The sequence below is a fragment of the Botrytis sinoallii genome (genome assembly GCF_014898435.1).
Source record: "Botrytis sinoallii strain Bc 23 chromosome Unknown BSIN_027, whole genome shotgun sequence".
In the NCBI taxonomy this organism is placed as follows: Eukaryota; Fungi; Ascomycota; class Leotiomycetes; order Helotiales; family Sclerotiniaceae; genus Botrytis; species Botrytis sinoallii.
In genome coordinates this window covers 70,626-96,123 of record NW_024066054.1, presented here as the reverse complement: position 1 = coordinate 96,123, position 25,498 = coordinate 70,626, and the positions used below count along the sequence as shown (strand labels likewise).

General features: G+C 35.9%; 3 protein-coding genes across 3 annotated transcripts; all 3 read left to right on the top strand.

The window, feature by feature from the left end:
• Positions 1–6,598: 6,598 nt before the first annotated feature.
• Positions 6,599–7,210, top strand: EAF02_010724 (uncharacterized protein; the record flags this gene model as incomplete). The annotated part of the gene is given in 3 exon segments (XM_038906772.1): positions 6,599–6,717; positions 6,742–7,043; positions 7,059–7,210. The coding sequence occupies 3 exon segments, from the start codon at positions 6,599–6,601 to the stop codon at positions 7,208–7,210; spliced, it is 573 nt and encodes a 190-aa protein (XP_038753320.1).
• A 10,607-nt stretch (positions 7,211–17,817) lies between these two features.
• Positions 17,818–19,499, top strand: EAF02_010723 (uncharacterized protein; the record flags this gene model as incomplete). The annotated part of the gene is made up of 3 exons (XM_038906771.1): positions 17,818–17,846; positions 17,900–17,986; positions 18,119–19,499. The coding sequence occupies 3 exons, from the start codon at positions 17,818–17,820 to the stop codon at positions 19,497–19,499; spliced, it is 1,497 nt and encodes a 498-aa protein (XP_038753319.1).
• Positions 19,500–21,405: 1,906 nt separating this feature from the next.
• EAF02_010722 (uncharacterized protein) lies at positions 21,406–24,417 on the top strand. Its single transcript, XM_038906770.1, has 2 exons — positions 21,406–23,590; positions 23,706–24,417. The coding sequence occupies exons 1-2, from the start codon at positions 22,244–22,246 to the stop codon at positions 23,763–23,765; spliced, it is 1,407 nt and encodes a 468-aa protein (XP_038753318.1). The 5' UTR covers positions 21,406–22,243; the 3' UTR covers positions 23,766–24,417.
• The last annotated feature ends 1,081 nt before the right edge of the window (positions 24,418–25,498 follow it).

The window sequence follows — 25,498 nt, the reverse complement described above, 5'->3', positions numbered from 1 at the left end:
ATTTGGATCTTTGTTCTAACTAACTGCAATTGGTTTTCTCTGTTGTTAAAGGAATAGGTAGCTCTTATCCCTTGGTGATAAAGAAAGTGTTTTGGATTAATAGTTTGGATATAAAAAACTGCTCTTTATTTTACCTGTTCTAATACTATTTCTACTAATAAAAAAATGCTGTCTCTTATCATTACTATATTCAAAATCGTTTGTTAGATTAAAAGAACTCTTCTGATTACTATTCGTAGAACTTTATTGATAACTAGAATCACTCCTTCTAATCGGGCACTTATTACTACTAATATTCTGTTTCGATGCTGTTCAGTGGTTTTTGTTTGTTTTATATATTATATCTTTGCCTTATAGAATAAAACTAGGTATAAGCAAATGATCACTGCTTTTTGTAGGGATGCTGTTGGGGGTTTGTTTGTGATCCGGGCTAGCCCTTTGATATGGTGAGCCAATTTCCGGCTTTTGGTTGTTCGTGTTTCGATATACTGTTTGAATATGAGCTTGCGATCAAATCATATGCTTAACCATTGTAGAGCCGATCCTGGTGCGATCGGAGCGATGGTGTAATTGCGATTTATTTCGCATGCCGGGTTGGTGGAGTGTTTGTATTATGTTATATAGATTATCTCTATTTTTTCGGATACGAAGATTATTTTGTTTTTAGCTTTTCAATGGAATATACTTTTCATATCTTTTGTTAGCATTGTGACGTTTTGTTGAACACTTGCCGATAATTAGTATAAACAGATGTTATCTATATACCCGAATCGGAGTTTAGGGTCTTACTGGAGTAGCTTTGCGAGATAAAGTATATACAGGATTAGCGAGAGGGGTGAGCCTTATAGGGTATCGTATTCCATTACACTATAGCTGGTTATTGCTTTGTTAAATCTAATCCTGAGTTGTTTTTGGATTAGGAAGGAGTCGATCAGAGCGATCAGATTCTATAGGAACCTCTATCCCCTTATTTGTTTTAGGAGTCTGTTTTTAAGTAGAGTATCGAATACTCTTTATATATTTAATATAATCATTATAATCTTATAGCCTTTGTTGAACACTATTTCTGCATCATAAATGAACAATGCTATTAAGTCCATAGCCGATTGTTTCGAAGGGCTTTATAGTATTGTAGACTGAATATTTCTTGTATTAAAACTATTCACACTAGACATCTTACTATAATCCTTTCAAAACCCTTTCCAATACAAAAAAGGAAAGCAATAGGTCACTATGATCATAGGAATGTTTGGTCTATCTTTCCTACTTTTAATAGTATAATTATCTTTGCTTATTTTTATACTATAGGGAAGTGATTGAACTGTAAACACTTATTGAAAATAATATATAGAACTGGGTTTATTTCCATTCAGATAGTCTTTAGTAGTCTCACTATGATTTGATCTATCCTTAGGGATATATTCGAGATCCCTATAATATTACATTTTACTTCCTCTATAGAGATAGACTCCCCTCAGAATAGTTTTTTCCCCTTTTTGATTATATCTGGAGTCCAGGAGATCATTGATAGCTTTAAAGCATTATAGAATCTTCGAGTGTAGCAGCTCAGTCTTTTCTTTATCTGTCGTAGCGGTACGTTCGCCTATTATAATCGGTGGAGAGTGGTATATAGGGTTCAGGTTGTATTATCCGATTATTTTATACAGATTTCGATCTGATTTTATTTTATTAAGGAATTTTCTTTAATATCCTCTTTTGATTTATCATATATATAATAAGAATACCCTGTATTCTATAGAGTAATTACTATTAATTATGCAGCTCCAGAGATATACATCTCGAGCGATCGTGTAATCGGGTATCCATTAAGGAATCGATTTTCCTGTCTTCCGATCCGGTCTTCCTGTCGTTCTGATTGCTTGTTGTAATACCTTCTGCATATTTTCGATAGCTCGATCCAGGGCTATACTTATAACTACTATCTGTACCTCCCATTTGATTCCTATTATATTAGCTGATACCATTCTTTGAAATAGAGATAGGTCTTCCTTTTTGATACAATATATATATTGGGATCTTAATGCTAAACTTGCTCTTTGTATAATAATGAGAAGGGTATTATAATCGGATTCGTAATATATATCAGCTCTTACTTCTATATATATTTCTAAAATATTAGAAAAGATTAGATCGATTATATATCCTACTCTGTATATTACTTGATCCAAAATGTTCATAAACTTGAGGTCTTTGTCGCTGAACCATTCTGCGAGCCGATTATTATTATATACTATATTTACACCTGGCTCGAATAATATATAATGAACATTGAAGTCTCCCCTAATGATTATATCCCTAATTAATATCAGGTCAAAAATCATCTCCAGAATTTCCGAGGTATTCGGTTCCCTATATAGGTTTAGTAATTTAATTCTGTTTATAAAAAGCCATATATAATCTTTATACTCTTCTCCTGCTAATTGTAGCACTTGTAATCTAGTTTCAATTCTGATATATATCATTACTCATAGGCATCCCTGCCCTTCCTCGTATATCCTGTTCATCCTCCAGGAGGTCACTGGGGATAGGCATTGATATCCGTTATGTGTTTGAGTGTGTGTATTGGATATCCAGAGCTCTTGTATACATATTACATCGATCTTTTCCTCAAACGCTCGTTGCAATACTGTTGTATATAGTATAAGGCTTTTCTGTATATTTATTTAAACAATAGATAATAGATTCGATCTATTTATATAGATCTTTTATTATTGTATCCTGTCCCCTAATTATAGCCTAATTATTTAAAGCTTCAAGGTTGAGATTCTTATTAATCTTTATTACCCTACTATGAGTGATTTGTTGATCTTGTATATCTCACTCTTCATTCATTAAGCTCCCAGAAATATTGTTCGCTTGCTTTCTTCTAATATTGCTTTCCGAATTACTGTTATCTTTGTGTCGGGAGACTATATCCATTCTAGATTTCCTTTTCCTTCCTTATACTATCACTAATATTTGAATTATTACTACTAGTATTGAGGTAATAGTAATACTAATTTTCTCTATTTGTTGGATAATCTGGATCTACTTTTGATCCGGGCACACTATCTTACCATTCACCCACTAAGGCTTGGTGGGGCAATTGTCATGATCTGTTGGGAAGGGCTCGTGACATCCTGTGTATTGTGTTGAGTGATTACAATTTCTGGTTAACTTATAAGTAGATAATAGATGTGCGCATTTTCTATATATCGCTTCTCTTTTGCATTTCCAGCTTTTACAATATTGCTAACACCCTGGGTCGTATCTTCCCAAGGCTTGTTTTTTACTTGCTGGAAATATTCGGATCTTGTTGAATAGGTTACAACAGGGTAGCTATTCCTGGAAGGATAATATCCAGATGATCCAATTCTGCTTATCTGCTCTGAGCTTGGATCTCGCTACCTGTATTAGATATAATCCCGTTTAATACCAGATTTCTTCCCTCATTTGTTTTTCCCCAATCTCTATAAGCATTTTCAGGAGATCGATAATGATCATCGGAATCCCTGATGCTATATATATATACCATGGCTCACTAATTGTAAAATCTATAGCTTTAATAGCTATTATAGCCTATTACTTATTCGCAAAAAGGACTATACAGGCTTTTGGGGAAGCTATAACTGCCCACCCAGTTCGGGTAGATGTTATTACCACAATAGCTCTAGCCTCTAAAATAGTAATCTTTGGAATTATCTTTACTAGCACTTATCTAATCCCCTATAAGAACAATTCTATCTTGATTTGTTTATTGAATTGGAGAAAGAGTTTTTCATCTATATATTCTAATCTTGATGCTCCATTGATTACCCACTTGAACCCATTTGTAGTTCTTACTTTTATAATTGAGCTGGAGGAAATAGCGATTGTGATTTTGGGGGTTCGAAGTATCCCCACATATATCTATATAGTTGGCTTCACGCTTTTTATTACTGGCTTTGAATTGTAGGTTCTTTTTATATTGTTTGTGATGGTTATTAATACTCTATATACCAATTCTCCTACCAGTCGGCTCAGATCCTGTTCCGCAAATTGTATTGTGAACTGTACAAGGATTGTTTTGAAGCTAGTAAATACTAAAGCCTCATCTACAATGCGCTTTTGTTGTATATCGATCTTCTTCTGAATAGCTATTTTCACAACTATTTCAATAATATTCTGGCCACTTTTGAACGAGCTTGAAAGAGGACCAACGCTTTTATTGCTAGTCCACACTCTCTTCAGAACAGTAATTAAGGAGCAATCATCGAGATTGATCGGGAAGCCCATTGTCCCTGTAGGTGACGGCTAGCTCTCCGGCCCTCTCTGATTCTGCTGTAATAGCATTCTCGAGCCAAGCAGCTCAGAGCGCTACAGCGATCGCGCTAGTATGTATTGTATAATATGATTTCGGGATATCCGTAGATATAGTTGTTATGAGCTCGTGAATATGTGTTTGTCATGAGATGTTGAATGTATATTATAAAAAAGGGAATGATGCGCTAGGTTATATAGGGATCGAAAGGAATAAATAAACAGATGTATTTGCTAATAAGAGATAAGAAGATTAGTTTCAGAATATATAAACTAATTTATAGCAAACAGTATTTGCTTTATAGCAAAAACCGTTATAGAATTGATAGTACAAGTATAATAAATCAAATAGATACTAATACTCTCTAAATAGTATTAGAAATGGGATTCAAAATACACAAACAAATACTTTAAGAAACTAGAACTCTTATAAACGATTTTCCACTATATACTAACGATCCGCTTAGTACATAACGATTTCGAAAACTACTATTAACAATTTAAATACAAGAAAACAACAATCCACTATTTATATAATATATTCAAATCCTTCAAATATATTATACACTACCACAAAATCCTTATAACCTATAAAACCTGATCTTTAGATATCAAGCCCAAATACCTACCCTGCAATTAAAGAGCTCAAGAACGATTATTAAAATAGCTAATATATATATTAGTCAAATTCGCTAAATTTATTGCTACAACAAACTTCTATAAAAGTATATATCCTAAAACACTATTAGAAGAATAAAAGGAAAGAAGGAAAGGAATTGATTGATTCAGACAAATATAAACAGAAAATAAAAGAGAATAAATCTAGAAAAACTATATAGAAGAAAATTGAAGTATGCAGCATACCATATTGTAATAGAATATTGTTGGTATCAACTTGGTGTTGATTAAAGTGTAAAGTACTTCAGTCTATCAATATGATTGATTGTATTATTCGTTTTGATCATTATTAACTATGGGAAGCTAGTACTTGATATAGTAGAAGTGCAAGCGCTAGTGCTAGCGCTAGTGCAATACGCTAGTGTAATACAGTGCCCTCTTTGATCACATGATCGATATCCCGACAAATATATATAAAAGCTATTCTTATAGAATAAAGTAGTTTTCAAATAAATATTATATAAAAAATCGGAAAACACATACAGAGACATTCAGAGGATCGGAGATAAAGGTTTAAGTATACTAGTTATCGCTTGGGAGGCTACTGAGGGTATTGAGACCTCATCCCTAGGAAAGGGGGATCATATAAATTAGAAGATCACCCCGCAGTTAGCCCAACTGTAATGCCCCCTGGGAGGCTCGCCTATACGGCCCGGTTGAAAATTACTAATAATAATAATAATAATAATATACTAGCTCATGACCTACGCTAATTTTAAAAAGACTTAGAAAAAATTTCAAAATTTATTGATTTTTCGAAATTTCTTGGATTTCGAAAGTTTTAGCTTAAGGCTATTTGCAAGTAAAAAAGTTTATTTGTATTGAATTCGATTAGTAATTGAATTCAATATAAAACTATATATATTAGAGTTAATTGATATTCCTGTTTAAACAGTATATTCTGTATTGTATGGTATATTGGTAAAGCTTTTGATTGAAGAATAATTTGAAAGTGAGTAGTAAGGTATTGAACCTCCTCCCCTTTAAACTTTCGGCTAATGCATTTTCCCACTCTTTAGCTTTTACGCTCGCTCCCCCGCTCACTCCCCTTCCCCTCCTAGTTCCCCCACTCGCTCCCCTTCCCCTCCTAGTTCCCCCGCTCGCTCCCCTCCTCCTAGCTTCTATGCTCGCTCCCCTTCCGTCCACCTTTCCTAAAATCTTAAAGGTCCTTCAGCTGAAGGGCCCCTTATTTTCTTTATATTTATTAAAATTCAATAATAAACGATTCTCATTTTGAACTGGAAAGATTCGTCGATGATGAAATATGTATTTCGTCAGGAACGAAAAAAGTTTGAATTCAATAATATACGTATCAAATATTTATATAGGGATTTATACTGACATTTTTTTCGTACATAGGTATTAACTTTGCCACCACAGGGTAATACCCTTTCCATTCTATCAAAGAACGTGAAAGCTTCTCGGCCCACCGAAGCCGAAGTGGCCTCAATGACGAGTTGCAGGACTACAAGGCCCTACCTAGCTTTCTTGATAGATCTCCACTCATGAAAGGAAATCTTAACGTTGAGCGAATGGACGTTCGAGAATACAAGCTACAACTTGCCAATTCGAAGATCCCAGAAATTATCTTATCAGCCCTCTCCCAAAGTCATTCACTGAGATGGAAATTAGCCTCTTCTGCATTTCCAACTCAAAATTGAGGGAGCTTAAAGACTCTATTTCAATAGAAGGTTCAGTAGTATCCTGGTTAACAGTGAATAATGCACTAGCTACATTAATGTAATACTACATCAATCATACTAGAATATCGAATGGGAGTCAAAAACCTTTACAGGGAAATCTATCTGTTGCATATGATGGTTGTATAATTCTTGATTTACTACTACCCAAAAGATTTATAGGAAATTCCTCTTTGAAGTTCCCCATCACCTTTAATATTCATCCAAGATCCATCTCTGAAGCAGTACTTACTATCTCCGAGTTACGAAACAAATTCAATAATAAGTATGTAAAAGACATTATCAGACTTTTAAATGGTTTGGGCGATATTACAGAGGAATGTGTATTATATGCCAAGAATCTAAATTCTATTTTGGTCATTAGTAGTTAGAAAGATATAGTATTTTATAAACAAGACTGGTGTAGAAGTTTGGGATTTCAGGATGCTTTGAGGATGGCCAATCCTTTCTTGGACTGGATTCCTAGAGTATTGCCGATGCCGGTACAGCGGATTGGAAATGTAGATTTGATTTTTGGATTGGGAATTCGGTAGCCAAGAAAAGATTGAGGGAGGATGAAACTTGGAACACATGGATTATGCCTGTATTCGAGTAAGTAAAGGTAGCCCAAAATCGTCAACGGATCTTTTGAGGGCTCTTGAACTTCGAGAGGATGAGACATGCTGTGATTTTCCGGCGTGTTCGAGTTTACGTTTAGAATTACAAAACTGTGTTTTTCTGCAATACCGCAGACATTCCATTATCTAGGGGTTACGATGTATAAGTGTTGGCTTACAAGCTGGTCCACCAGTCGACTTTTTTGGTCGTAAGTGTAACGAGAATCCGCTGGCCACGGAAAATCGAATAGGATAACATTTAGCATATCTTTGTACAATCTCAAAGCATATCTGCATGTCACTGATAAGTCTTATTCTATCGCGATTCCCCGATTTCACGTATTTATAGTTGAATAGATATGCGTCTTTCTTAAGTCCTTTGTTCTTAATCTATCAAAAAGGTTCTGTCCCACTCTAGAAGTCAGTACGACACATTGTACAAGAGCATACCAAATGAATGTAATCCGGATAGCTTGTGACTGCCAGATATTCTACAGAAAGAGAAATTCCAATTAAGTACCTAGTGGCACGACGATAATATTGAGTGAAACTGAGGGATGAATAGTACGATTGACTGAAAGCTCGGAGTGAAAAACCTCAAGTATATGCAAACCGAGATAGAAGAGGATACGTGGGAGTATAGCAGCGGTGGCTGGTGGGCTCACTGAGAATACCGGCCATAAGATAAAGCTGAGGTGCACTCGACCTCGAAATCATTTCGAAAATGTCACAACTCAATATCTCAAATTTACATACATCTCACTCTACGGCTTCTATATTAGACCAAATATACAATGCCAAGCCATAGATCTGAATCGAAAGTAACGGTTAAAGTCCAACCACCTTTATTATTCATCGAGGGTGTGTAAAACAAATCATGGACTTCTATCCCAGAGAACTGGCTCTATGGATTGTGGTATATGATCTATACTTCTCAATAGTATTATTGGGAGCGTACGAAGAGCTTTGTCATTCAATATGCACCCGTTATGAATGGAGTCTGGCCCTGTACAAACCAAGAGCTCGCATCTCTTACTCCTTTCAGCCAGCCACAACGTATCTACACCGCCTTTGGAATCGAGTTCCCCATTGCCGGCCTCGATGATGCTTGGCTTTGTCAATGCACAAGACATCTGTGCCATACGTAGGGTTGGGCGATTTGATGATATATAATATTATATATTCGTCACTTCAATATAATATGTAATATTAGTCAAATCGTATTATATTATGACTAATCATAAAATCCTATAAAACCCTATAAAAATCCTATAAAAGGCTATTTTGAAGCTATTTTGAAAAGAAGATAATTAGTGTATAAATCACATGATTAGCACCTGACTTTTGGGTCTAATTATACACTAAATTGAAAATTAGAACCCATCAAAAACTTTTTCCAAAAACGACCCACTTTCATTTATCCTAATGGTTTTATTGGCCCGAAAAACACGTGCATAAACTTGGCATAATATTTTATATGCCTCAAAAAGTGTTATAATATGAAATTATATAATCATCCTCAAGATTATATAATACGCCCAACGCTAGCCATACGGTATACTAGACCACGTTGCATTTCTGGCCTAGGGTGCCGACTCGCAAATTGTGGACTGGGTCGTGCTGTATTCAACTCCACTGCCGGAGCTACAGTGGGTCTTCCTGCACAAGTTGCGATTATGAGTCGTGTACGTTTCGGCCCGTACCGTACCATGGTGGAAGTAATCAAAGGAGCTCTTTGCGCCGCGGGGAATTTGGATTTGACTTCGTAAGCTGGTGGATTATTTGCGGCCTTTATTGCAAGAAGATCTCGAAAGTGGGCAGCCGGCCGGTGAATACCACGTGGTACAGAATGTAGATTCTTTGACTAGATTTTGATATATCTAGAACACATATTACGAAAAACTGCAAAATAAAATTGCCAACATGGTCCATTAGCCATTCACAGAACGTCAGAATGATATTTCGTGGATGTGGTGATGAAGGAGATCTGCGCAACTCCGTGCTCTGCCTCTTCGTCTTGTCCCACTTATCAGGCAATGCACTCAAAATAAAGTTTAGGGCCTACTCCGGGAAACCAAAAGCCACCTTTGCGACTAACAAACACCCACCAGTGGGTGCACAGACTCACGGGACAACGTGATAGAAAAGCACAATTTCATATCAAAAAGAGTTATTTTAATAATTCGATTAAAATTCAATATATTATTGAATTCTATTAAAATTGAGATATATGATTCTTCAAACACTTTCTTTTGAAAGTGATTCAAATGAAATGCGATTTGAGCTCAAAATACAAATAGTGTGCTTTCTCATCAAAACTTTTGATGAGGAATTATATATTCTATTATCAAGACTTCAATTCTAATTCTTTTGATTTAAAGTTTTTTTAATATAAAATCTTTATGCTTGAAAACTCTTCATCTGAATTTCAAATAAATTTAGTAATAATTTTAATTTTAATTGAATTATTAAGATCGCTCTTTTTGGTGTGAAATTGTGCTTTCCCCCTTGAGTGTCCCGTGAGTCCGTGCACCCACTGGTGACCTGCAGCATTGATTATTAAAGACAAAGGGAAATGAAATCTGCAATATGCAACAATGAAGTAGGGTTTTTTAACTTGAAAATATAAAGTGGAAAATAATCTGCGTGAAAACGGGGGGAATGTTTGCTTGTTTGAGATCAGTTTGGAGGGGGACCCTTCCCACATGCATGCATTTTTTGAAGAGAAAAGTCCAAAAACGGAAACAATTCATCTCCCTATCCTCTGGTGTGAAGTGTAATTAAGATGAATCCTCACGGTGTCAGAGTGTGTCACAAGTTATATAGCTAGATTTCTGAAGACTCGTTAAGGTTGTCAACTACCGGTATCTGCCGGAGCGATTGAAATGGCGACACGCTAACCGATATCCCTACATCGTGCACGTCCCTGTATCGTGCACGCTTTTTTAGCTTTCAAAAACATCAATATCACCATCTAAATATCGCAATAATATGTCTTCAGAAAGCCATATGAAGCTTGTGTTAGATTATATTAAAAGCCAAAAATGTTCTAAATATATTCAGATAGCTTATTTATACAGAGTCGATTATATTATACTCTCAAAACGATATAAAGGCAAAACCATTTCCTATAAGATAGACTATACCGATACACACCAATATCTTTTATTAAATTAGAAGGAAACTTTATTAGATTAGATTAACAAATTAATACAAAGATCTATACTTCCTATAAGTGTTATAATTAAAAACTTAATAGAAGAAATAAAAGAATGCTTTGTAGAGAAGAACTAAATGGCTAATTTTATTAAATAATATAAAAGTCGTATTCAAAGTCGGTTGTCACGGGATCACTTCTGGGAGTATTCAGAAGCTTTACCGCTGAGCTAAACGCCCAAAAGACTAGGAGGTAGAACTGGAAGTTCTACCTTACTCTCACATATATAGCAGGACAGGACAGGACAGAAAGGGCTTAGTGTCACCCCGTGACACCACCCCCCTCCTTAAGGTATGGTCTCCATACCATCACCTACTAGGAGGTTTCAGGATTCAGGATTCTGGATTCTAATGCCTCAGGCATTCAGACAGGCAGACAGGATCTATATATGCTAGCCCTCAAACCAATGAAGGCTTGTAAGCTATAAGTGGGCCCCCCACACAGCTCCACTTATAACCAAGGGTAGTTCTACCTAATGTCACGGGATCACTTCTGGGAGTATTCAGAAGCTTTACCGCTGAGCTAAACGCCCAAAAGACTAGGAGGTAGAACTGGAAGTTCTACCTTACTCTCACATATATAGCAGGACAGGACAGGACAGAAAGGGCTTAGTGTCACCCCGTGACATCGGTATCTTTATTATATTGATAATTTGTATATCAAGGCTAATAATATGAATATGTTTAAATACTTTTATAATCTTATTGGTACTATTTTATATTATTGTTGATTTATATTATTTAAAAAAGCTTTTATTAATTTTTCTCTTTATTTATTTAATTAATAAAAGTAATTATAAAATATAATATTGTATTGAAAAACATATATAATTGGAATAAAAAGGGGTTTCTGATTGGTTTTGGGAAAGCTATAAAGAGGATAATGAGTATTAGTATATATAAAAGAGATAGAATTATAAAAACTAAACAAAATGAATTGAGAGAGTTTATTACCCTTTTAGTATATATAGCTGCCGACGGTACAGCTTTATTACCTATCTTAATTTATAAAGAGAAATCAAGCAATCTATAAGATACATAGATTGATAAGGTGGGCATAAAAGATTAAGCTTATTTTAAAGCTTCAAGTAATAAATGATTATTTAATGCTTTTGGGCTTAATTGTCTTACAAAAATCTTTTAATGCTATATATATCTAAAAGCAAATAAAGAATACCGGCTATTGATTGTAAATGGTTATTCTAATTATATCAATATGGAATTTATATCAAAATATAATGAATTGAAGATTATATTGTTGATTCTGCCTTCTCACTTTATATATCGATTATAATCATTTGATATAAGCTACTTTCTTCTCTTTTCAATAAATTATAGTATAGAACTCAATAATTAGATATATAAAAACAGAGATTTAATTAATATATCAAAATGCAACTTTTGAGCTATCTTTAAAATGACTTGGGCTCAATCTACGACTTCCTATAATATATTACGATTCTTCGAAAAAACAGATATTTATTCATTTAATAAGAAGACTATTATATTTAATATAAAACTAGAAAGAGTTATTATATTATCTATATCAATATAATTTATAAAGAATAAATTTAAAACATTATATATATCAAAAACTCTATATCGACTTAAATTAGAATTTCGATAAAATCAGAACCTCAAGATTACTTCAAAGCTTTTTAAAATTGTCTTTATTAATATAATTAAAACTAATATTCAATTATATAGAGTAAAAGATTTAGAAAAGGCTCTAAAAATGGAAAAGAAGAAAAGAACTCATTCCAAGCGTTTAAACCTTATAGGGAAGAAGATTAATAATGCTTTTTTATATTTTCCTTTTTAGATTAAAAAAGCTAAAATCTTTTAATCAGAGAAAACACTTACTATAAAGCAGGAAAAGAAAGCTAAGATACAGAAGAAGGCTAATAAAAAAGCTAAAAAGGAAAAGGAAGTAATTGAAGCTAAAGAGAGAATAGCATAAAGGGAAGTGAATCATCAACTTATAAGAGATATTAAAAAGGAGATTAAAAGAGCTTGTAAATTAATAGGATCTTCTATTAAAAGAGATTTAAAGCTTTAAAAAGGTTTATATATTATAAATCTAATATCTAAGAAAACTATAGAGCCCTTTAATATAATAATAATGGATGAATCAATAATAAAAGAAGGGGAGGGGGTTATATAATCAAAACAAGGCCAATAGATTAAGATTCCTATAAGATTTAAATAAGAAAGTTTTAAATCTTCTTTTCTAATCTATTATATCTTATTATACTCTTAGACAACTTATAGCTTTATATTTTATTGAATATATTTATTATTAAATATTGAAGTTGTTGTAGGGTGAGTTTAAAAACGTGCATGATACAGGGACGTGCACGATGTAGGGATATCGGTTAATTGAGCTTGAACTTTACCGGGAATCACGGAAAATCCAGACACCAATCAAAATACTTACAACAGATAACCATCCTTTAAGGTTCTTCTTTAAATAACGGTCAGCTTAAAAATGCTGTATCTAATTGAATTCGATATGTAGTTCCTGTCAGGATCTGGGATACGCACGAAATACGAGATCTACGCCTGTTTGACGATCAGATTTCAAGACATCTCAAGACATCTGAGCTGATTTTTTTGAATCATAAGTCGGATACCCCACTTTCTGGCCACCCCCCTTTTGGGCCACTTTTTATACCCAAAATACACCAAAAATGGAATTTTTAACTTTCTTATTTATGGATAGAATTCAATGAAAATTTGTATATATATAATTTGAATCGATTTAAGCTTATTCTGAAATTTTTCGATTTTTAGGATTTTTCTGTATTGAGAGCTAGAGCTTCAAAATATCGATTTCTAAATTTATATGGGAATCACATACAAATTTAAATTTTTATAAAATCTTGAATAACTTTTAATAAAAATTGCTAAAAGTAAACTATAAAATTTTATTATAAATTTATAGTATGTTTATTTATTTATTTATTTATTTATTTATTTATTTATTTATTATTTTACATCCGGGGGGCAAGCCACAGGGGCTCGCCACGACCTCCCAGGGGGTATTAGGGATGGACTAAACTAACAATTCTATGTACATATAATGCTGGCATAGCCAAGCGTTCCGTTCTTCTACGGCTGTGATGCTAGTGGCAAGCAGGGCAGCTGCACTACGAGCGCTCTTGCTGCTCCATTCCAACTTGCAAGTTCGGGCTATCCAACTCATTTCATGCTGAGGAGTCTAGGGGTTGTTCGGGGCCTTTATAAAAAGGCAAGGGTTGTTAGCCGGTAAGGGCTGGGGTGATTATAGGCTGGTAAAGGCCGGAGTAATCAGACTGTTGAAGGTTAAAACGATTATAGACTGTTGTAAGCAAACGATTATTATTGTCGAGAAAAGGAGATATATTGTAATTGCTCGGGTACAGGTGGAATTACTTTTTTTAGTGGGGAGGTGGGGTAGCGGTAAAGCGGAGGCTTCTCTATATCGGGGCTAGAGAATCGGGAAGGGGGTACAATGTCCTTCTTTAATTATATACGGATAATGAGCTGTGGATTTATAAATAACTAGACTTCGAAAAAACAGATATCGATTGGGATATGGCTCTGAGCAGAAGTGGGCACTAATCACTTTACTATTGAGCCAGCCACTCCTTACGGAGAACAATGGTCTTTTTGTTATTATAGTATATTTAATATAAGAGATTCAGAAAAAATAGAAAATTTCTTATAAATAAATATTTATAGGGGTACCCTCAAAATGACAGGGATTATTTATACTACTCTAAACTCACTGTATACTATATCTTTATATCTGTTAATTTTTCTTATTTTTTTTTGAATTTCTATATAGATTTAAGTTCAAATCTTTCAAAAAGATATACAGTTTTCTTTTAATAATTGTTGTTAAAAAGTTATTGAAGGTTTTATAAAAATTCTAAATTTGTATGTGATTCCCATACAAATTGAAAATCGATATTTTGAACCTTTAGCTCTCAATCCAGAATAGTCCTAAATATCTAAGAATTTCAGAATAAGCTTAAAACGATCTAAATTATCTATATATAAATTTTCATTGAATTATATTATATATTGATAGAGATATTAATAGGCCTAAAAAGTAATTTTTGGTGTGAAAGGGTGGCCCAAAACAGGGGTGGCCCGAAAGTAGGGTGCCCGACTTAGCGATTGTTTTATAGATCTGATTTCGAATTGTTGTTCAGATTACGAGGGCGTGTTTTTAATGAATGCCGGGCTGAAATTTAAGCGAATTTCTTCACCAAAACCATGCTTTATTCTATATATTCATAATTATATAGTAATTCAAATACTCTTTAAAAAGCTTTGAAATTGGTAATTTATAAAGAGATTCAATGAATAATTATTTTGATATTTAAATTATCACCTTTCGACTTATATTGATAATAAAATTCTTTATAGAAATTTGATTTTTAAAATAAGTATTATTTCTTATAGAAATTTTAAGCATCAACAATTTAATATAATTTTTGATTTAATTTAAAGTTTCGATAAAAAAACTGAAATTATATTATTAGATTTTAGATAAAAGTATATCACCTTATAAAGATTCAAATATATAATAATATTAATTGATTTAATATTAAATTCTAAAATAAATGAATTTTGATATAGGAAAGTGCTTTGCGCACAGACCCAGCATTCAATAAAAACATGCCCTCGTACGATCTCAGGAGATATGATTAGCATACGGGCTCTTAGTTTCAGATCTGTTTGTTGTTCCTTGAATAGAATATGTGACTGTGACTGTGCCTATAACTGCCTAGGTGAGGGGTGTTACGAAGGTATATGAATTGAGTTATGTTATACCGCGTTCGTTAGCCAGGATCAGTTTGTTCGGGCAGAACGACTCTCTTAGTAGCAAAATAAAAGCAGTGTAGTAAACTTATTATATATACCTCACGAGGTCCGTGGAGGCTTTCTTTTTAGGGTATATAGGTGATCAAGACAGGCGAAAACCTTATTGTTGTAATAAGTGAGTAAATGACATACGCATTATTGATGCTCCCTGTAGTAGCAGAATCCGTAATTAACAAATAAATTATTTCGTTAATTGTATTAAAAATTTCAATAGTCAATATTATATTGAAAAAATAAATCATATAATATTAATATGATTGATTTTTATATATATATATATAATTAAAAAATTTTATTTTAAAAAACTTAAAGAAATTTTCGAAATCTCTTGATTTTTCGAAATTTTTGATTTTCGAAAGTTTTAATTTAAGATTATTTATAAATAAAAAAGTTTATTTATATTAAATTCAATTAATAATCGATTAACAATCGGATTCAATATAAAACTATATATATTATTTATTTATTTATTTATTATAGTGATTACATCTAATATCTAACCTTTCAAGGGGTATTCTAGATGTATTAAAGAGCGGGCCTGCAGGCCGCTAATATCCCAGCTACTCATAATAGTGTAATGTTAACTAATCAGGGACTTATTGTCTTTAGTATTTTCCCATTCAATATCACTTATAATAATCCTACAGCTATTTTGTTTAAAGGTTTGTGGTTCTATTTTAGAAAACCTTATTTTGTATATCGTTCAGATATCGGCAGATAATCGGGTCGACCGCTATCGATCATGAGTGCGCTCGGAGTGCTTATGGTTAGTTGGTGCGGATCTTAGGTTAATTAGGGTGGAGAGCTTGTCCTCGGGGTACTGGAGCAGAAACTATATATATTAAAATTAATTGATATTCCTATTTAAATAATATATTCTGTATTTATAGTATAGTGATAAAGCTTTTGATTATAGAATATTTTGAAAATGAATAGCAAAATATAGAACTCCTTTTTCTTTAAATTTTCGATTAATACATTATTTTATCCTTTAGCTTTTACATTTACTCCCCTCTTCCTTTACTTTCCCCACTTATTTCTTTTCTTCTTCTAGTTTTTATACTTGCTTTCTTTTTATCTATTTTTCCTAATACTCTTTAGCTAAAGAGCCTTTATTTTCTTTATATTTATTAAAATTCAATAATAAATAATTATCATTTTGAATTAGAAATATTTATCAATAATAAAGAATATATTTCATCAGGAATAAAAAAAGCTTGAATTCAATAATGTATATATCAAATATTTATATAGGAATTTATACTGACATTTTATTCGTATATAGGTAATAACTCTGTCACCACAGGGGCTAGTCGCGAATAGTCGATAGCACCATTGAAAACCCTTGGCTTTACTTTTAGGGTTTTGGTTGGCCGTCCGTTATTGTTGTATGTAGATAGCAGACGCTTTGTTTCAAAGACCGAACTGGCGAATTATCCATGTGCGTGTCACCATGCCGGTATGAGCTCGGTAACCCTAAATTCTGGGGAAATACGATTATGCTTGACAGGTACGGAGGTCGCGGTCATTTTGGAAGAGACTAGGTAGCCCTGTAGATGCCTATAATCAAGCATACTAATTGGGCACTATAGGGTCTGTATTTAGATAATTTAAGCCCACATTAAACTCAACAAGTCTATAAGCTTTAGGCAATATAGTTTTGGGTTGATCTAGAGTCCAATTGAGCCGAGGATATAAGCATTATTAGTCTAGTCGGATAGAGCGGAGATCAGATTTTATAGATCCCGATCAAATCCGATAAATTATAGAGCCTTACAGTATATATACCTGAAAGAGCCTATAATCTCTTTCAAAATGACCGCGACCTTCGTATGATTGAAACCACAGATTTCAAGGAGTTCATTCTGCAAGCGAAGTACCATAATATGCCCGGGACTTCTGTTCAATAACACGAATCAGTGCCTATATTGGCTAGGTAAAGCGTGAATAGGGTATCCCCTGTCTTAACTAACCCTATTAAAACAAACCTAAAATATACATATCAGTGATCAGCATTATAGAGGCAATGGGATCTACGGTTCAGTTGGTAGGAAGGCTCTTCCATATCATTTTGCGGACCCTCCACCAGGTTGTGAATGGTTACAATAGATGCGACTGTTAATCAAATTGACCAAGACGTCCCGCAGGCGTGGAGATTCAGCATGCAAGTGCGTTATGCGGGTGAGCCACTTGAGACATATGCAAAGAAAAGTCGGAAAAGATAACGAGATAACGATAGTCATGATACGGATATCAACTTGATTACATTCTCCGAAGACAGGTTGTCAAGAAAGCATTCAAGCATATCTTGGTTCATGCATCAGTTAAAACACTCAAATCACTTCTCATGTCACCGTAGGTCACTTTCTTTCTGTCTATCTCCAACTTTGTGCTGAAAACCATGTTAATTATGGGTTCAAACAATAGACCACAGAAACCTCCAAAGCTACGACATGCTTGTAATGAATGTCATGCAGCTAAGGTAAGAAATTATCAATACCCTCCCAGAATCGTTTAAAGTATTCATTTGAGTAGGTTAGATGCAGCGGAGAACGTACAGGATGCCGACGGTGTGTATACAACCAACAAAAATGCACCTATAGTATCTCCATGGTGGGAAAGGTACAAGGCCATCGTAGGCGGGCATCAGTCCTTAAAATACAGCAGTGACAGGAACAGCTCCTAGGCATGTTAATCCAAACGATTATTACCCATTCAAGAGCGAAAATAAATCGCTAACAAGTTCTGTATTAGATCCTGTAATCAGCCATCAACTATTTACACTTCAACAGAGATGATATCCGTGGCAAGCGCGGACGTCATACATAATGAGGCCAACGGCAATAATCTGAACAGCAAGCAAAACGGTATACCTGTGGAGAGTAGTGAGGGCATAACTTCTTCACCTGCGCATTGCAGCATTCTTCCGGGGGAAAACAACGACAAAGTCACCTCAAGCTCGGCACTAGAGAATTTCTCAACGAGTTTGGAAAGCATAGATACATCATCCCTGGAGACTCTAATGATTGAATACGAATTCTCATGGGATTTCAGTTCTGACGAAAGAGCTGATGCCCTCAATTTGTTTGCGCTCGAGAACCCCTCGTATGTAGATAGCATGAGGAATGGGGAATATGGAGACTTCGAATTTGACTTTTCAATTCATGAACTTCCTACGACTACCAGCTCGCAAACTGCTGGTCCAATACCGATTTCACCAATTCCTACATTCCATCCTCGGAAAAGGACTCATTCAGACTCGTCAGAAAAACAAGCTCAACACGCTCAAGATGATTTGCGATGGAGATCTCAATCTCAATCATATACGCATCCAACAATTTCAACACACCATCATAATCATGGCTTCTCCTGTGAGATGTATGAGTATCCGGAGAGTAGTGCTTTCTTCGATGCAGATTGTGGTTTTGATCGAGGTTTCACGTCCCACTCAACGAATGCAAATCACCAAAGCATGAATCGAATGCCACAGACTACACACAACAACAAAATCTCATTTACAGCTCAATCTCATTACATGGCCTGTCCTATACTTTCTCCGGTCACACAATATGAAGATTCTTGGCGCCTCACATCAAAATGCTTCGTTATAATCAGCAAACTCCAGAAATTACTTCGAGATCCATCTTCTCTATCTCTCGATGTAATCCTTGCTACCAACAAAAGTGCAGTATCTGAGCTGGCTCAAATGTTTGACAGTACACTGTCTTCAAACACAGCAAGAAGTACAAGCCCGGAAGACTTTTTCTCTATTCATTCTGGGATCCAATCCAGTAGTAGCTATAGTTCGTCACAACTGATAGAGTTCACCCCTTTAATGATTTCTGTGATTGCGTTAAAACATATCCACGATCTCTACTCGCAAGCTTGCTTCATATTTACTCTAGACGACCCTCGAAGACGCTCGCCCTCCGCTCCATCACCTCGAAACACTCCCTCCATCTCCAGTTCCCCATCCGCAATTTTTTTCGGGCTTCCACAACTCGATTTTGGCACATTCAAAATCGACATTGCTAATCAAAAAAGACTATTCTCAGAGATTATAGCAAGGGAGCTTGGAAATTGCCTGAGTGCTTGTACGAGACTAAGGAGTTGTTTCTTGATGCAAGCCCGGTAATATAAGTGCTCCGACAGGGTGATGGAAAAAACGTTTTGGATATCGAAGAGGGATTGCAGACGATGATAAAGCAGGTCAAAATATGATCTATGAGAAATGGCCAGGGAAGTCAAGGTATTGATATGACTTTAATGTGGCGTTTTTCGTTTCCTTTTTGCATTTTAATTCTCGGTCTAGGCGCGGGATGATTAGAATCAAGTTCACCACTTCCTTTTGTTGTATTGTAGTAAGTCTACATATTACTTTATGATATACTATTACAAATTGGGCTATAGAATGAGTTTACTGGGTGTCGTGAATTAGCCTAATCAGTCATCTCTGTTTTCGTATATCAATAGAAACATCTATAATGTTTCATGATTACAGATACCCCCTTAACAATAGCTAAATGATCTGCCTTTCATATTTCCCTGGATGTTATTGATTTTGGCTCTTGATTAGTTCTATCAGCCTCGTTACATATACGATCATGGTTGACGAGTGATCTTTGAGCTTCAACGGATCATATTATCAGCAACTCCAGGCAGTAATTTCACATCAACAACGTACTAGTTGAAACATTGTCCAAACCCTCAATCATAGTATGCCCCGACTATAGAGATGAGAACGAGTACTCACCACATGAGGTATAGTATTTTTATGATACTATTTCCAACATTCTTACTCTAAATTTACTATTATAAGCTTTATATTAAGGACAACTCCTCGAGATGTAAATAGAAAAGACAATGAGGCACACTTCTGATTAGTTTGTTTTATCTACTTTTTTCGTATAAAGACAGAGTGCTGAACTATATAATACTCCATCTGACTCTTATAAGAACAAGGCCTTTCTATACAAAAATATTTCGTAAGTTATATAAAACTTCCACATAAACAAGTTGAGTGGAATAGATTCTTTATGTCTTATATTCATACTTATATCGCGATACTTTGATATACATTTGATTAGTATAATAGAAAGCTTCTTTTACAATTTATAGTATTCTCAAATCAGTAAGGAATAAGATAGTGAAAATGGTTACTTTACTACTGAGTCTTGTACTTAAATTTATAATAGAATGAGTAGTTACTGTAAAATATCAGAACTTACATGAAATATACATACTGAGAAGCCCTTTATATTTATTCGATTCATTACTCCATAGAATCTTCAAAGATATGACAGAGTAAAGTTACATTGTTTATACAAAACTTTCTATAATCATGCAACTTTGATAATGTCGAGCATGAAACTTCTTCTGATTACTGAGTAGTCATGAGAAATACGCAACGCTAGGAGCTTAGTTACTTGGGTCAATCGAGGGGCAAAATCTCATTACACAGTACCATTTCAGAATACTTATAGAAGGATCAAAAGCAATTCACACAAACTGTAATTAAACTCCATTATAATTTCAAAAGTCTACGTATACATCGACTATTGATGACCGAGCTTTAGTTATCTATTTTATGTGATTTCAATCTCAATTGAACTACGTTCTTTAGCTAACCTCTAGAAAACTCTAACGGTTATTTATAGTACTTTGCTTGTTCTAGGCGCATATATCCAGGATATAGACCCTTATTTTGACATAGGGTTTCAAAAAATTATCTTCTACTCTGTAGAGTGAGTACCTAGGTTTTCATAGGTATGTAAAAGATTTTTTTGAGAGAGTAGAATGGCTTTGTTGTACCAGTAAGGCACGTGCAGTAAGTTTATCGTCGCATACCATCGGGCAAAAGTGGGCGTCTAACGCTTCAAGGCAAGGGCTACCCCTGAGCCATGTCATGTGCATGACGAACTTAAAAAATCTTCACTTCGTTTCTGCTTTGACGAGTTTGGATACTCATCCGCAACTTACCCAATGCTCAACTTTGCCGTTCTACACTTCGCTGATACATTATCGTCATAAAACACAACGACCTGACACATGTTCTTCTATTGGTTTTTGCAATCTCGAAGACCAGATGCAATCCGCCATCTCCATCTGATTTAAATTCGCTAGATTCGTCAGTACCCACAATGCTGGCAGAGTCAGTTTCGTTGACATAAAAGATCCACCCAGTGGCCGTAATAGTGGTTTTCGAAATGCAAATCCATCCCTATCTACAACCTTGATTTTTCAATCACCTTTAAATACCTTTGATTCTATTTGTTGCTTCGTATACAGTCTTGATTCATCAAGATAACTTTGAATGAATGATCTATTGTGATTCCATTGCTCGAGTATATTCAAGGGCTCTCATCACACATCCGAGGTGTTAAGCAACCCTTGAAAATGTTGAGATAGTGACAGGAGTCATTGAACGCGATCCACTCCCACACACATCCCACAATTCCCTCCATGGTGCCACCCGAGTCCCAAGCAGACAACAACGGGGATATCGCCCGGAGAGATGCTCAAATCACTTCATTACTGCGGAGGGCAACCGAAGATCTCTCGTAATAGTTTTGCGAAGGTCCATCGTGCTTTCCTCATCCACGCATTTCTCAATTCTGCTGTATAAAAAGCAAATGTAATCCTTTTCTCCCGTATCTTTCTCGGGCATACTGGGTTAGTGACCATGCACTCCTCCCATACCTTTTTATAATTCTGCATTACCCCCTCCCTCGACTCGACATATTTTCACTTTTTTTCTGGCCCACTTCTTGTACATACAATACTCTATAAGTCATCCTTACCGTGCTTTCTTTCGCCCAGCACCAAAGGGACCCTTCACCTCCCATACCCAATCCCCATCTCTCATAAAAATCGAAAACCATGAGTGCAATCCAAGATGAGCAGAACAAGATCGAATCAGGTGATGCGAGCAAACAGTACACGCCGGACTCAGGTTCGCACCACACGCAAGACAAAGAAGGAATCATGGGAGAGACTGCCGCGCTAGAGGCGCACGGGCGTGCGAATTTCAGTCGACTCGGCTGGAAGCGGCTTACTGTTATTCTACTTGTGGAAGCTATTGCGCTCGGTGCTCTATCTATTCCTGGAGCCTTTGCTACGCTGGGTATGGTAGCTGGGGTGATTCTCACCGTCGGGATTGGATTGATTGCGATCTACACCAGTCATATCATAGGGCAGGTCAAACTGGCATTTCCACATGTGGCGCATTATGCGGATGCGGGGAGGTTGCTGATGGGACGGTTTGGGTACGAGCTGGTCGGGGCGATGTTTGCGTTGGAGCTGACGTTTTTGGTGGGATCGCATTGTCTGACGGGAACAATTGCGTTTCTCAACTTGTCGAACAATGGCGCGTGTTCAGTGGTGTTTGGGATTGTGTCGGCTATTATCTTGTTGGTGTTGGCAATTCCCCCTTCGTTTGCAGACGTAGCCATTCTGGGTTATATCGATTTCGTGTCAATTATGCTCGCGATCGGCATTACTATTGTGTCTACCGCTGTAGTATCTGGTTCCTCGGCCGGGGGATTGACGCAAGTGGATTGGTCTGCGTGGCCTAAGGAGGATCTCTCTTTCTCGGATGCGTTTATCGCCATCACCAACATTGTTTTCGCATATTCATTTGCCGTGTGTCAATTTTCCTTCATGGACGAGATGCACACACCACGCGATTACATCAAATCGATCTGGGCGCTCGGCTTAATCGAAATCGTCATCTACACACTCACAGGAGCATTGATCTATGCCTTTGTTGGGCAGGATGTACAATCCCCTGCACTTCTCTCAGCCGGCAATCTCATGGCCAAAGTAGCATTCGGCGTCGCACTACCCGTCATTTTTATCTCGGGCTCTATCAACGGCACTGTGGTCGCGCGCTACATTCATGGACGCGTATACAAGGACTCGGTGGTACGCTTCATCAACACGAAGAAAGGCTGGCTGACATGGTTGGGGCTAATAAGCTTCCTCACGATTATTGCATGGGTCATTGCTGAAGCGATTCCCTTCTTCTCGGATCTGCTGTCCATTATGTCAGCGCTGTTTGTCTCTGGATTCACGTTCTACTTCCCGGCTATGATGTGGTTTATGTTGATTAAGAAAGGAAAGTGGTATGCGCGCGAAAACTTGTTCCTGAGTGTGGTGAATGGGGCAGTATTCGTCATTGGGATTGTGGTTTTGGTTGGTGGGACGTATGCAGCAGTGGAAGACATCGTAAGTTCTTTTCTTTTAATCCTCGTTAGAGGGGGGCCGAGGCCGAAGTCGATCTCTTGGCTGCGTTGGCTCTCTTGAGAAGATGTATGGTTTGTTAATACAATGTTTGCAACAGAAAACCCAATACGCCGAAGGAACAGTCCGAGGAGCGTTTACATGCGCACCAATATCGTAGGGGTTGAAGTAGGGTTGAACAAGTTTTCCTCAAACAATTTGGTATGGAAATGCATTTATATCTCTCTCCTCTCCTGAGATGAATAAAGAATTATAAGGATAGAAATAACACGACCTTAATGAAATTAATGAAGATTCACGTCAAATTCCTCGGTTCTGTGAGCTTCAACGTATTATGCATTGTATCTTTCGAACCCTGAGAGAGATTCCTCTACCACTGCCAGTGCGACTTTATTTCGGCATTTGTGGAGCAAAATGCCCGGTGGGTGAGATGTTGGTGTTGGGTGACAATATTGAGATTAAGAATTGGATCGGTAGATGAATAAATGGTTCGTCGAATGTTGAAGAGGCTGAATCGTACTAGGCTGTGTAACGAGTATTGGCGTAGCGGACAATGGCCCTGACGAGTAATCCACAGATGATACGTTAGCGGAGCGGATAATTGAGAAACTTAAACGAATAATTGGTGGAGCGGGCGAAGCCTCTGACATGTAATTCACGAAATGGACCATTCACAAAGATTCGACGGTTGAGACAACTTTTGCGCAGCGTGAAGAATCTACAGATTACTTTCCTTACTTTTTTTTCATCCTCGGGTTTCCATCTCACACACTCTCGCCCACTCACTCGCGTGTCTGTTTGTTCGTATCACTCCCTTTTAATTCATTCTAATTATCATAGCCCACCCGACCACTCACGCAATGACTTTATACTCACATCTTTACATCTGAAAGACTCCTATACTCTCCTTGCCCCTCCATTCTTCCTTTTTATAGCCTTTGCATAGAATTATATCGCATAATGTGAGTTCGCCCACCTACCCTATGCGGTCAAGGCTTCTTGAAATTATAAGCATGTCATATCGCATTGATTCACAATTCTTAGTGTAATTGCAACATTTTACTAGTCACTATTTCAGGAGTGCCCGATGAAATGTATAAAATTTCTTAAAAATTGGACTCTTCCTTCTCTGCCTCCTATCCATTCACTCGAAAAGGAAACCATATGAAAAAGATCATTACATTACGGTCTTGACTAGTTTCGCATTGTATCTGGAAAGTTGTAGTTATCATCTTCACAGGTATTGTTATGTATCAGATATAATGAATACATGGGCCTGTCGATACAGCATTCTGTTACGTTGCATCCCACTACGCACAGGAAAATCATATTACATCCCACTCTTCTCGCCAAAAAATGCACATTTTATCTCCTGGAGTGAAGCTTAGAATCTAGCGTATGGCGTGTCATACGGACATTTCTGTCCAAAATGATTTATTCATCTGATTTACTATAATTCGATCTTAAAAAGTATTTTCTGATATTTAAAATGATTATATAATATTTTATTATTATTTATTAAAAATACTATATTATTATCCAATCTATTATGAAATTTAATTTGATTTATTTATTTATTTATTTATTTATTTTAATTTATATTCAGGGGGCAAGCTGCAGAGGCTCGCTACAACCTCCCAGGGGGTACTAGAGATGGACTATACTAGCGGGGGTGTCAACATAGCCACATATTCCGTTTTTCTATAGTTGTAATACAGATTGGAGGAGAAACAGCCAGAAGCGTTGTATATGCTTCTGCCGTTTGTCTTTTACTTATAATGTTAGTACTGTTCAACCCACTTTATATTGGGTAGCTCAGATTTGTAATTGGCTAGAAAGCCCTATATTGTTAGTTTTTGTTTGATATAATTTGTATACAATAATAATAAAGGG